Here is a 13,260-nt window from a genome sequence, read left to right on the forward strand (position 1 = left end):
GTGTGCATGCGCAGAACGTGAAGTGTCTGCGTGGGTTGCACGGACGTATGTGAATCTTTGCGTTGCGGTCTTCACGTTGCTTGCGTACGTGGCGTTGGCAAGATGGTGGCGCCCTGCCCGCCCGCTTTGCAACGATAACAGCTTCGTCGCTAATCCCTCGACGTGGTATCGTGCTGTAAACTGCTGTATTTGCCTTCAGTTCGTCCATTCTTGCTCTCGCATGAAGTTTTAGGTGAGAACTAGCTTTTGTTTACCAGATAGAAATCCGTTCCAGCAGCTCCTAAGCCAGACGAAGAAGCGTTTGTGGTCGTCATAGCAACGAGTGTGCCGACGGTCTCGCGAGATATCGCGAGACCCTCGGAACAGTCAGCGGGAAAAGCAAAACGGTGTACGTTTTGGCTCCATACAGACACGTCGTCAACATGAGTGGGACACCAGCGGTGCCTTCGCTTCTCGAAAAGCGATGATTTAAATATGCTGCGGGACATGAAGGAATGCAATCCCTTTGAAGGTAACATGCAACATACTGTTTGGTGGAATGAAATCGCTCACCGTTTGTCAGAAGAAAGGGGGAAAGTATTTGCCGCCCGCACTGTGGCTTGGCCTAGCTACGCTCCAAGCAGCTCGACTAAACCACGGCCACCTGAATCGAGCGCGCGGTGGTTACTAAACAAAATTAGTTTTCTTTATCTGTACTAGATGGCGCGGCACAACATGCTAGCGCATTTTTTAGGTTCTATGGCAGATCTACACAGTTTGCGTCCCGTACGTGTAGCTAAAACTGTGTGAAGCGTCATGGCGTACGCTGCATTTTTTGCCTTTGGAACAACCAGTTGACAAAGCTGAATTCAGATGGTCTCTCTACGCATGTATATGGCACCAAAATATCTGTCCGCGTACTGCGTTTAGTTACATCCTCGAAGGTATAACTTCCGTGCATGCATGCAGGATCGGGAAAATGACACCTTTAGAAGAAGAGTGCAGAAACTCTTCGCGAAGTGATGTGAAACCCTGTCGCTGTTTGTGCTGCAAGATGACGCAGCACGAAAAAGTTTAAGACGTACACAAACGATCAACAAGCATTATGCAAACGCACCAACAAACCCAAGCCAAAGCTCGTACTATTGCCATTTCTCACTGACTGCTTGGAAATAAAATGATGCAGCAGAATATCCTGTCACACATTAGGAGGAACAGGTTTGTGACTTTTTTAAATGGACATGCAAAAGTCTGCAAGCAAACTGGTTTCCCAATCCCTAACGCCAGCTTTAATTCCGTTTTGACATAACACTTGTGGCAGATAATGCTGGACGGAACTGTATGGTGTCAGATAAAGTTCCGTCTGGACGGAACCCCATCGCTTCATGCAGTTCCGTCTGGACGGAACTTGAGCGCAAATTGTAGTTCCGTCTAGACGGAACTCTAGCCACAGCCTCACAGCAATCTTGCTGATGCCTTTCTGCGGGGCATCCAACTGCTGAACATATCCGAGTGAAAGGTTTTTTTTTTTTTTGCAAAAATGAAGTCCCGCAGGGACTCGATCATTTTTAAGGCCTCCTGATCAGACACAACTTGCACTGGTTCTGGTTCGTCTTCATCATCTCGGTTTTCATCGTCTTCCGCGCCGATGGCTGCTGCAACGATCGCCTCGTCAGTCAGTTCTTTGTCGCGACTGCATCGTCGGCATGCAAGAATTCTTCAAGCACCTCCACATCACCGTCATCACTGCACATCGGAGACCAAAGTTCTGTAATCACTGCATCGGCAGGAGCTTTGCGACCCTCCACATCACTGGTATCCCCGGCGAAGCCTGCTTTTCGGAAGCAGTTCATTGTGGTGGAGGAGCTGACTTCTGCTCCAGAAATGAATTGAACAGCCATCAGGAAGGAAATCTTAGTCTGCCATAGGTTGGCATTCTCGGACTGCCATATCCAGGTTAAGAGCAAGCCTGTTCAACACACAACGGCGATGCAGTGCCTTGAAGCACAGAGTCACGCCTGTATCCATGGGTTGCAAGCCTGCAGTCGTGTTCGGAGGGAGGAAAAAAATTTCCGCGTGCGGCAGCTCGGCTCTTTGGTGTGCTGTAAAGTTGTTGAGAACCGACGCCACCTTCCTGCCTTTGCGCTGTGGTTGAACTTACAGCCACTCGCGGAAAAGTTCACGCATCATCCAGGCTTTCTTGTTATGATAGTAGCGAACCAAATCCTCGCGGAACTGTGGAAACAGCAGAGATTCCTAGATTTTCCGTTGACGCAGGCGGCGCTCTTGTCGCTGCTATCCATATTCACACAAAAGAAAACGGTCACCCACAATTTACTCCGCTTGTTGCTCTTAGGGGGATCACCTTTGAGTGCATACTTCTTCGACGGAAGGATTTGGAAGAATAGTCTGGTCTCGTCACCATTGTATGAGTCCCGGTCCACATATGCTTCGTGGATGCACAGCTGTGTTTCTTCCAATCACTTCGGACTAGCGTCAACATCAAGCGACCCTGCCTCGCACACGACTGCCTTGTAGACGATCCCGTGCCTCTCCTCGAACCACTGAATCCAGCCACCACCAGGCTAGAAATCGGTGTTTTGAAGGAGATACGTGAAGTGCTTCGCCTTCTCTGCTAAAATCAGGTCACTAATCAGCAAGTTCATCGCACGTGTGCTAAGGAACCATTGATACAGTGCGTCTTCCACGTCTTTGTAGTCACCATGCTAAATCCTTTTCCAGCCGTCATTCATAGCATGGCCAGCTCTATCATGGCATTGGTTTTCAGTCATCTTGAGTGCATTGCGGATAATAATCGAAACCGTTGGCAGTGACAGGCCGTACTTGCGTACCAAGTTGCGCACTTCTTCGCCGCCTTTGTGCTCTCTCCCAATGCTCCACTTCACTTCCAACGGCATTGTTGTTCGCTTCCTCTTCTGCGGCATTTGTGCCACGCTTCCTGATGGACTGTCCTCCATTGCTGTGCTCCACGGGGAAATCTGATGGGCTTGCAGGACCAGCAGGACCAGCCGTAAGCGTGGCTTGGCTGGCTTGGTCACAGCGTTTCCGTTTTTTTTTTTCTTCTAGGGTTGGCTCCAAATGACTACATTTAATTGTTTTAACCGACCATCTAGTGTGACAGCATTGTTATACGCGGTTTATTTTACCATAGAACACATTGGAAACGTAACAGTGCTGCGGCTGTTCGCCCACTGCGGGGCAGAGGCCTCTCCCATGTCTCTCCAAATAACCCTGTCCACTTCTTGCTTAAAGGGGCAGGGAAGAGGAATCTGAACTCGTCTTTTTGCCGCGCGGGAACTCGATCTACACGTTCCGAGCATTCTTAGAAACTGCGACTTATTGTCCTGTGTGGCCAATTCCCCTAATTAAATCGGATTAACGTCCAGCTCCTGCCTTTTTGTTTTTTAATTCTCTGCGTACGGCGGGCGGAGTCAGCCAACGCGTGGAGTGCCTTTCAGCCAGCCCTGTGGAGGCTTTGCTTTCGCTTTATTTTGTTTTTTAGGTTTCCATGAATAAATGGTTTCATTCGCAGGTAATATAACCACAAAATAAGCCTGCAGGAATAAAAATGCACGTGGACTATTTGCTACTACGGATTACTACGCATTACTCCGCCAATGGCAGAGCGGCAAGCCGCCACGGAGCTGGCTGCAAGGCACTCCACGCGTTGGTCGACTCTGCCCACCGTACTCGGAGAACTAAAAAAAAAAAAAAGGCAGGACGTTAATCCGATTTAATTAGGGAAATCGGCCACACTGGGCAGTAAATCGAAGTTTCTAAGAATGCTCGGAACGTGTAGATCGAGTTCCCGCGGCAAAAAGACGAGTTCAGATTCCTCTTCACTGCACCTTTAATCTCATCCGCCCACCTAACTTTCTGCCGCCCCCTGCTACGCTTGCCTTCTCTTGGAATCCACTCCATTACCCTTAAGGACCAGCGGTTATCTTGCCCTGCCCTTATCTGCCGACAGTTTTCCAAATCTTCACGGCTGACCACTCACAGTCTTTTCTTATCCTGCTCAAAGGCCTCCTGCCGCAGCTTCTTCTTGTCCTGAAGTATTCTTGTCAGGGTGCTCTTGGGGAGAGCGTACTTCATCGCAAGCACTGTTTTGGTAAAGCGACCACTCTTGAAGTCGTTGAAGATTTCCATTTTCCTTTGCAATGCAAGCGCATTGTGTGGTTGTTTCTGCGCTGCCATCGGAAATGCTTAGCAGCTTCGCAAATGTCACATACAGCACTCAACTCCACAAAGGATTAAGCCTAATACCCCTGTCACACGGGCACTGTAAAGGTACTTTGAAGTAAAGCTCCATTACGATACCAAAGGAGCACTACTTCAAGGGAGTTTGCCCGTGCTACACGGTCGCGGAACGACCTTTGGAAAACGATTTTAGCGCCCTCATCGGTGAAAAACTGGATTAAAATTGCAGACTTCAGTGCACATGAGAATATAACAGTGTAACGTATTTTCATAAAAAAAACTTGTTTTATATCAATATTACGCTCAATCAACGCAATTTTAACTGCAATAATGACATGATCTGCCAAGCACAGAGCATAACATCACAGCGCTGGCCACACTGAGCCCAATTGGCTCGGCTTGGTTCTTCGGCTCTTCCCTTTGCTTCTTTTCCTCTGTTTTCTTTGGCCTTGCGATCGTTGCGATTCTGTTCACGTTTTTCTCTGTGCCTTGTGTTCGGCGATCTCCGTCAAGATCTATCACTAGCTGCTGTCCGCCACTGTCCGTACTTGCTGAAAACAACAAACAACATGGCCGCAATGGCGTCGTAGTTACCGTGGCGCTTGTAAATCCAGGACGAGAGTATGGCGTGGTGAAACCGCCACAAAACAAATAACCTTATATTTCAAAAGACCAATAACTTTACGAAGCAAATTAAAGAAAAGAATATCGATCGTTTCTTATCCCCATTTATTTTTGCTGTTAACTTGCTGGGAGAGAGAGTACTCCCTTGCAGCCTCAAAGGACAAACTCGAGCTGCCTTGATTCGAAGTTCCTTTGAACTAGGTGTCCTTAGGCGAGTCCGTGTGGCAGCACGCGTTCTCCCTTGGAGTAATGGAGCTTTAGTTCAAAGTACCTTTACAGTGCCCGTGTGACAGGGGTATAATAGAACTAAGCAAGCGATGCGATGCAGGCAATGCGGGTGCATTGTGCGAGAAAAGTCAGAAAACCAGAAACAACTGGTGACAGAAACTAGGGGACAGTGAGGCCTACTGCGATCTGCACTTGCCCAACTAGTTGCGGTTTCCGGTCTGTTTTGAGTTCTGTTTATGTGGTGTTCGGAAAATCTGAGTTCCAGTTAACGTGATTTTTTTTTGCATTGCCTCATTACAAAAGCAACCAGTTGAGTGGCTTTTGTTCCATTTGTTCCGTTCAACCGATTTCCATTTATCGAGATTGTACCGTAATTAAGTTCTCTGAGCAGTGGAGTTTGCCGGTCAAAATCTAGTCGGACAGTAAGCTTGAGTTTTTGCAGCACACGACAAGTACTTTGAAAAGTTTGGTGCTTCGCTTCTACCAAAACTCTCTTGATCCCGAATTATCTCTCGCGTTTTGCAACCTCCGTTTTTTCCTTGTGCTCAATGCAGGTTCTGGACGAAATCATGGACGACCTGGAAGGGTCGGGCGACGAGCACTCGCCTTCCGTTGCCCTCCCACCGCGCAAGGACCGCGCTGGACTCGTCGTGCCGCTGGCACCGCTGGACGGTGCAGCCACGTTCGCCAACGGTGACTCCGAGCCGGACTCGAGCTACGGCACGCCCGTCGACGAGCTCCCACCCAACGTCTCCCCCGAGCACAGCTCCCTCGTGCAGGCCATCCTGCAGGCGGCCGCCGGTGCTCGGATGCCGGGGCAGCCGGATGACGGCAGAGACCGACTCGCCAGCGCCCCTCTCGTCGTCGAGCACCATTCGGCCGTCAATGGTGAGGTTGGCGAGAAACTGGCCGAGAGGAGGAACTCGTGTGTTGTGGAGCACACCTTCGTGGAGTGCAACGGTGTGGTGGCCGCCAACGGTGGTGAGGGTGGTGGTGGCAGGCTGAGGGAGAGAACGGCTGCGGAGCAGTTTCCGACTGCAGTCTCCGCAGCGGAAGAACCCGACAGCAATGAAGCTCATCGAGTGCTGGGAGCGGCCATCGCGTCCAGACCCAACGGCTTCCACATCGACGACAGCGCAGCAATATTCAGGTGAGGCACTCGCATTATTTCAGGGGCCGGCCCACCTAAACGGATACCGTGGACAAATAGAAGTCGGCCTGTCTGGATAGGGTGCCGCATCATAATCACAAAAGGGACTGCTTTCAATGTAAACAAAGCCTCCTAAGTTGGAAAAGAGGGCAAAAAAAGAAATGTAGATGTCGCCACCACTGACTAATCTTTGCGTTCCGGTTACTTCAGCACTCTGGCTGAGGTAAACTGCGTGCAGCGACACTGGATTTCAGGTGGGGATCCCAGAGACTACTAAGGGCGCTAAGATTTCAACTGGCACAAAGTAAGTTTTCTCGCTGATGAATGCATCTTTTGCTGCTGGACAAAGGTCAGCGTAGTGGAGAGCCAGAGCATCGTTTTTTCTGGGAACAGTCTAATCACTTGGAGTTGCTTGCAGTGTGCCTTTACGATGGTTACCACATTTACTCAAATATACCGTATAAACGCGTGTAAGGGCCGCACCCTTGTATGGGCCGCACCCCGTTTTCCCGAAGGCAATGTTTAAAAAAAAATAAATCCGTATAAGGGCCGCACCCGAACTTTCCATGACCCAGGCGGGAATAGCCTTCTAAATGCACGCGCCGTGGCCTCCGCGATCGGCTCCGGCTGCGAACAGCGGTGCGCTCGATCACGGAGCGCTTGATCGCGGAGGCCAAGCACGCGCACAAGAGCTTCCAAAAACCGTCCAGGGATGGCGCCCGAGGCCGCAGCCATCATCATCGTCAATTCCCCCCCCCCCCCCCCCCCCCCCGCGACTTCCCTCTATCTAATCAGCATCAGTATCGCCAGCTCCAGCCTTTTATGGCGGATTAGCGCGTTCGCTGTAGTTGTGGCTTTCGCGTGCTGCCGCCGACTAAGCACCTTATCAGCTACACGGCTGGGAGTTAGCTCTCGAACGCGGCAAGCGTGTGGCGGGCAGGGAACTCGACGGCGGCCAGGGAACTCGACGTGGCCGAGAAATGCGTCCGATGACCGTGCAATCAAAAGGGTGCATTGAGAAACACAAGCTGCAAAAAACGCGCTTTCCGAGGCGAGCCGTGTGAGTTTCCCCGAACTGCTCTGCAAGTGATGGAAATGCGAACAACGGCTACGCGTTGACAGCGGACATGCTGCGCGGCTTTTTTGGGATGAGCGTGCACCAGAATAAATGCCGTTCATTCCCTGATTGCTGTGTTTTTGCTTAAAATTTTTTTTTTTTTTCTAAATCGCGTGTATGGGCCGCACCCCGAAAATTGGCTCCCGAATCTGGAAAAAAAAGTGCGGCCCTTACACGCGTTTATACGGTATCATGCTGTCCAATTTTTACTTGCAGTAGAAGTGGAAAGTCACCTGGCCCAATAATCTAATCAGTATATATTTATTTGCTTATTACAGTCGACGACCGATTTTTCGGACTCTCTAGGGACCGCGAAAACGACCAAAAAATCGGGCAGTCCGGAAAATCAAATTTTCAACGAAAAAAATCACGAACTTATTACCACTATGCCGGAGAAAGCGGCCAATTGTATTGCACACATTCTAAAGCTCCTCATGACTATATTTCACCGCGCGAAATACCGTATAAACGCGTCTAAGGGCCGCACTTTTTTTTTCCAGATTCGAGGGCCAATTTTCGGGGTGCGGCCCATGCACGCGATATGCGAAAAAAAAATTTTTTTTAAGTAAAAACACACCAACCAGGGAATGAGCGGCATTTATTCTACGTTCAATCGTCACTCGCGAAGGATTTAGACTCCTGAGCTGGTGCTGCGCTCTGGTGCACGCTCATGCCAAAAAAAGCCGCGCAGCATGTCCGCTGTCAACGCGTAGCCATTGTTCCAAAATTCCATCACATAGAGGAGCAGCTCTTCTTCCAGTTCAGGAAACTCGCACGGCTTGACTCGGAAAGCGCGCTTTTTGCAGCTTGTGTTTTTGTTTGCACCATCATCGGACGCACTTCGCGGCCACGTCGAATTTCCCGCCCGCCGCACGCTTACCGACCGCGTTCGAGAGCTAACTCCCAGCCGTGTAGCTTGAGGTGCTTGCCCATCGCGCTAAAACTGTGAAGCTCGGCGGCAGCACGCGAAAGCCACTATCACGGCGAACGCGCTAACACGCATGCTGACACGCCACGAAAGGCTGGAGCTGGCGATACTGATGCCGATGTGAACAGCGGAAAATCGCGACCGAGAAAAATGTTGATAATGATCACGGCGCCATCCATGACGGCACTTGGAAGCTCCGGTGCGCGCGCGTGGCCTCCGCGAACGGCGCAGCGCCGGAGCAGATCGCAGCCGCGATAAGATCCGGCGGCGCGCCCGAAGCGCGCTTCGATCGCGGAGGCCACGGCGTGCGCGTAGCCTCCGCGATCGTATTCGCGTTCCGTGTTCGGGACTAAAGACTCGGCACAGATGAGTTCCGTGAACTCAGACTACGGTTCAAGTTCGTGCGGCGGAAGACATTCAAGGACAGTACGAATTCGAAAACACGCGAGCACAATGTGCCGACTCGCGCAGAATTTCAGCGTCGCAAGAGGCTCCCTTTAAGCTTGAATTTCGTTTTGTTTGATCAAGTTTTCCATATCTCCTGCAGTCTGAATTAATGAGGTTCCACTGTACACATTATATGGCGGCTTGGGTACTGGCGGCGAGTGCGAACGAGGTCCGAAAAATCGAGTGGTCAGTTGCGGTGCGTCCGAAATTTCAAGTGCTCTTACACATTGGCTCTATGGGCCATGTCGCGGTGCCGCGAAAAAGTCCGAATAATCAAGCATGACCGAAAAATCAGGCGTCCGAATTTTCGGTCGTCGACTGTATTAGGCGTGTACGCATATTGGGAATTTCAAATACGAATCGAATAGGTTTGGAATTCGATCCATATCCCTCAAGTGAAGAGTCTACAATGGCTGTATCTTACCGGTACTCGCCTGTGGGGCAGAAACCTGGAGGCTAACAAAGAGGGTTCAGCTTAAGTTAAGGACAATGCAGCGAGCTATGGAAAGAAAAATTTTTGGTGAAGCGTTAAGAGATCGGAAGCGGTCGGAGTGGGTGAGAGAACAAACGTGGGTTATGACATCCTAGTCGAAATCACGAGGAAGAAATGGGCTTGGGCACGGCATGTAATGTGAAGGCAAGATAACTCCTTGTGTTTAAAGGTAACGAAGTGCATTCCAAGAGAAGGTGAATAGCAGGGGAGAGCATAAAGTTTGGTGGGCGGATGAGATTAAGAGGTTTGCGGGGATACAGTGGCCACAACTGGCGATGGACAGGGTTAATTGGAGAGGCATGGGAGAAGCCTTTGCCCTGCAGTGGGTGTAGTCAGGCTGATGATGATGATTCAAGTGGACCTGGGAGGAGCAACGGCCATGCGGGGAATGGCTTCATAGTCGCTGCTTTCTACCAGGGAGGGAAGGAAAACCTGGGAAGCTTGTGTTGTCATCGTTTGCAGGCATTCTTCTTACAGGTTCTCTCGGCAGTGAGAGAGGTCAGCCATGCCAGAATTGAGGGCCTGACCAGAACCGACAAAGTTTTCTGGCCCAAATTGACAGCATGGACAGGGAGGCTTACCCTTTAAGTGGGCTTCTTCGGTTACTCCTCATATGGTCTCTCCTGCTGTTTATTCTCTCGTGGAAGTTAAAGCTAGAGCTGCCGGCAATCTTGCCGGAAGGGTATTCAGTGCCCATGGTGTGTGTTCCTGTGCTGTGGGTAACCTATTTGCAGGAGAGAGTATTGAGGGCTTGAAAACTAATTCATCACCATCGGCATGCACGCATGCGTGCCAATAACTCTTGGCAGCCATGTGCAGCGGAGCACCCTACATGTATTTCCATAGTTTGTATTTGTATATATACAGTAGAACCCCGTCGATACGTTTTTCACCGGACCGGGGAAAAAAAACGTAACAGCCGGGAAAACGCAACAGTGAGGAAAGCACCGAAAATTAATGAAAACAGTGCAGCTTTGACTTGAAACAATTTATTTCCGCAAATTGACCCTAGGACTTCAAAAAATCGAGAATGGTGGATTGCAGTTTCTTTCGCTCGCTGGAAAGAACAACGCGTTTCTTAATACATAGCTTGCACTGACGTCACATCCGGTGGCCGTCGGCTGCTAGTCGGCCATGCTGCCGAACCACCGCCAGACTGCCTCTAGCTTACCGCTGCCTATGTTAGCTCGCATCGTGTTGGTTCCCGTCCATCCGTAGATACATTATGGTTTCGTGTGCCACCCTTGGCTGCTCCAACCGTACCAACAGGTCCAGGCAAAACAAGAAGCCGATTAATACGAACTTCATCTGCATTCTTAAGATAATCGCAGGCATGCAAGTGCGAGCGCTCCGTGACTCAGTACGAATCTGCACGAGCAGTGGCTGGCTCGCATTAAGCGCGACAATTTGGACCCCGATAAATCAAATTTACATGTGTGCGGAGCGCACTTTGTGACAGGTAAGAGGCATGTGTCGTCAACTAAATGTTTGCGAAAACGTGGGAAGCAATGGTTACACCCTGAAGTGAATGTTGCTGTTTTGATTGACCCCATCCAATTTGTCTGACAACACAAACCCAGACTGGGTTGCGCGTCGCTGCATCCTATAGCTACAGCACTAGGCAAGCCGGTTCGGATCGCCACGACCGCAGCGAGCAATGACGGCAGAGAAAGCGGCGTGCCTTGGCCGAGCTTTTTGTCTCGTATGCGCATCGCATACAGGCTTCTCACCCACCTGCTGTAGAAATCGTTGTGTGCCTCCATTGATTAGAAGGCTTTCATTTCTTCCAATTTCACAAAGCTGGAAAGAGTACACGATATCCCCCTGGGTCACTTCAGGGAACACATCAACGCCCATCACTGCGTCGACTCCCGTTCGCAGCATGTACGGATCTCTATCGTCGCAAATTTTCACTTTGTGTGCGTAGCGTACGCGCACCGATCGAATAAGTTCAGAGCAGTAGCCTGCACTGAATGGTTCACTCATCTGTGGAGTAGGCATCGCGCCCGAAAGCTGAGAAAATAATCCAAAGCGTTCGAGGTGTGGTCAGGCGTCGCAGGATGGACGGGCGGAGACGGCCCATGGTCGCAAGCGCTTGATGGAGGCGGAAGTGGCGTCACGTGCAAGCTATGTATAGCCTGGAAGGCCGCATTGTGATGCGACGCACATACTTGCGGAGGAGGTGCAGAGCCGCGACGACTTCTCCAAAAATCGGATCTGCCAACTCGCAGGAATCATGCGGCTCGTCGTCATCGTAGTCAGCGGCTTCGCTTACAACCGAGTTCGCAACGATCTCGGCAATGCTTTGACATTCCGACGTCACGACAGCAGCATCCATGGCGACGTAGTCGCCTCATGCGATTCCCGTGGCACCCAGCGCAATGCATAGCCTCAGTTAGCTCTTGATCACGAGAGGCTGCTTACTACTCTTCATCTTCCATGGCAGTTTCCACTTCTATGCGAAGGCCACACCGCGTGCAGCAGTGCTGTGCAGCTGACGCGCTCACTGCAGTCCACGCTGAAGCGATGTTGTGCACAGCGTCAAGCACTGAAATGTTCGTAGGCTGCTCGCCGCGCTGCCTGTCGACTGCGTTTAGTACATCCAGCTTTTCCTCAAGGGGAAGCGCTTTCCGCTTATGCGACGCTATCACGCCATCAAAGCACGATAAAGATGTTGTTGTGACTGAGAGAAGGATGAAAAGGAAATTGCACGGGCCTGCCAACTGGCTCCAGCCGAGCCACCACTGCTGCCACTTGCAGATAGAGGAGAGTTAAAAGATAAAAAAATGGCTGAGGCTTAGCTAAGGTTAAGCCTAGTCAGATGCAAAGCATATTGATGGCTAGGCTTGGTAAAGTTCCTCGCTTTGTTCTTCAGTTGTTGTAGAACGTTGTCGCCGAGCCACGTATTGAGCACGCCGCTTAGCCAGACGTTCATCCCGCTCTTCATCGGTCTCTGTGGCACGCTGAAGCTTTCGCTTCTCGTTCAAATCAGCCCTGCTTCTAGGCGGCATCCCAACACCTGGCCGCCTCGTAAGTGCCCGGAGAGCGAGGCAAGCTCAGCTTTATACCGCTGCTCTAGCGTCACGTGGTCAGCTGCAGCACCTCTGATGTGGAGCCTCCACCACCGCGGCCGACCGCGCGAGCCGGCAGCCCATCTCTCCTCTGCTGTGACGTCATGTTGTCACGTGGTCAGCCGCCGCGCCTCTGATGTGGAGCCTCCACCGCCGCGGCCGACCGCGCGAGCCGGCAGCCCATCTCTCCTCTGCTGTGACGTCATGTTGTCACGTGGTCAGCTGCAGCGCCTCTGATGTGGAGACTCCACCGCTGCGGCCAACCTCGCGAGCCGGCAGCCCATCTCTCCTCTGCTGTGACGTCATGTTGTCACGTGGTCAGCCGCCGCGCCTCTGATGTGGAGCCTCCACCGCCGCGGCCGACCGCGCGAGCCGGCAGCCCATCTCTCCTCTGCTGTGACGTCATGTTGTCACGTGGTCAGCCGCCGCGCCTCTGATGTGGAGCCTCCACCGCCGCGGCCGACCGCGCGAGCCGGCAGCCCATCTCTCCTCTGCTGTGATGTCATGTTGTCACGTGGTCAGCTGCAGCGCCTCTGATGTGGAGCCTCCACCGCCGCGGCCGACCTCGCGGGCCGGCAGCCCATCTCTCCTCTGTTGTGATGTCATGTTGTCACGTGGTCAGCTGCAGCGCCTCTGATGTGGAGCCTCCACCGCCGCGGCCGACCTCGCGAGCCGGCAGCCCATCTCTCCTCTGCTGTGATGTCATGTTGTCACATGGTCAGCTGCAGCGCCTCTGACGTGGAGCCTCCACCGCCGCGGCCGACCGCGCGAGCCGGCAGCCCATCTCTCCTCTGCTGTGACGTCATGTTGTCACGTGGTCAGCTGCAGCGCCTCTGATGTGGAGCCTCCACCGCCGCGGCCGACCTCGCGAGCCGGCAGCCCATCTCTCCTCTGCTGTGACGTCATGTTGTCACGTGGTCAGCTGCAGCGCCTCTGATGTGGAGCCTCCACCGCCGCGGCCGACCTCGCGAGCCAGCAGCCCATCTCTCCTCTGCTGTGATG

At 52.0% G+C, this 13,260-nt stretch overlaps 1 protein-coding gene across 4 annotated transcripts in view; it reads left to right on the forward strand.

Annotated features, from left to right (window-relative positions):
• Positions 1-13,260, forward strand: part of LOC149361226 (uncharacterized) — a 196,506-nt gene that overhangs the window by 159,932 nt on the left and 23,314 nt on the right. For all 4 annotated transcript variants that reach the window (XM_089572636.1, XM_089572635.1, XM_089572638.1 and 1 more), the window contains one exon: positions 5,607-6,202. In XM_089572636.1, coding sequence (XP_089428762.1) covers positions 5,607-6,202 — 596 coding nt within the window. The remainder of the gene's footprint in view (positions 1-5,606; positions 6,203-13,260) is intronic.

The sequence above is a fragment of the Amblyomma mixtum genome, chromosome 2 (assembly GCF_055824585.1).
Source record: "Amblyomma mixtum isolate Tamu chromosome 2, ASM5582458v1, whole genome shotgun sequence".
In the NCBI taxonomy this organism is placed as follows: Eukaryota; Metazoa; Arthropoda; class Arachnida; order Ixodida; family Ixodidae; genus Amblyomma; species Amblyomma mixtum.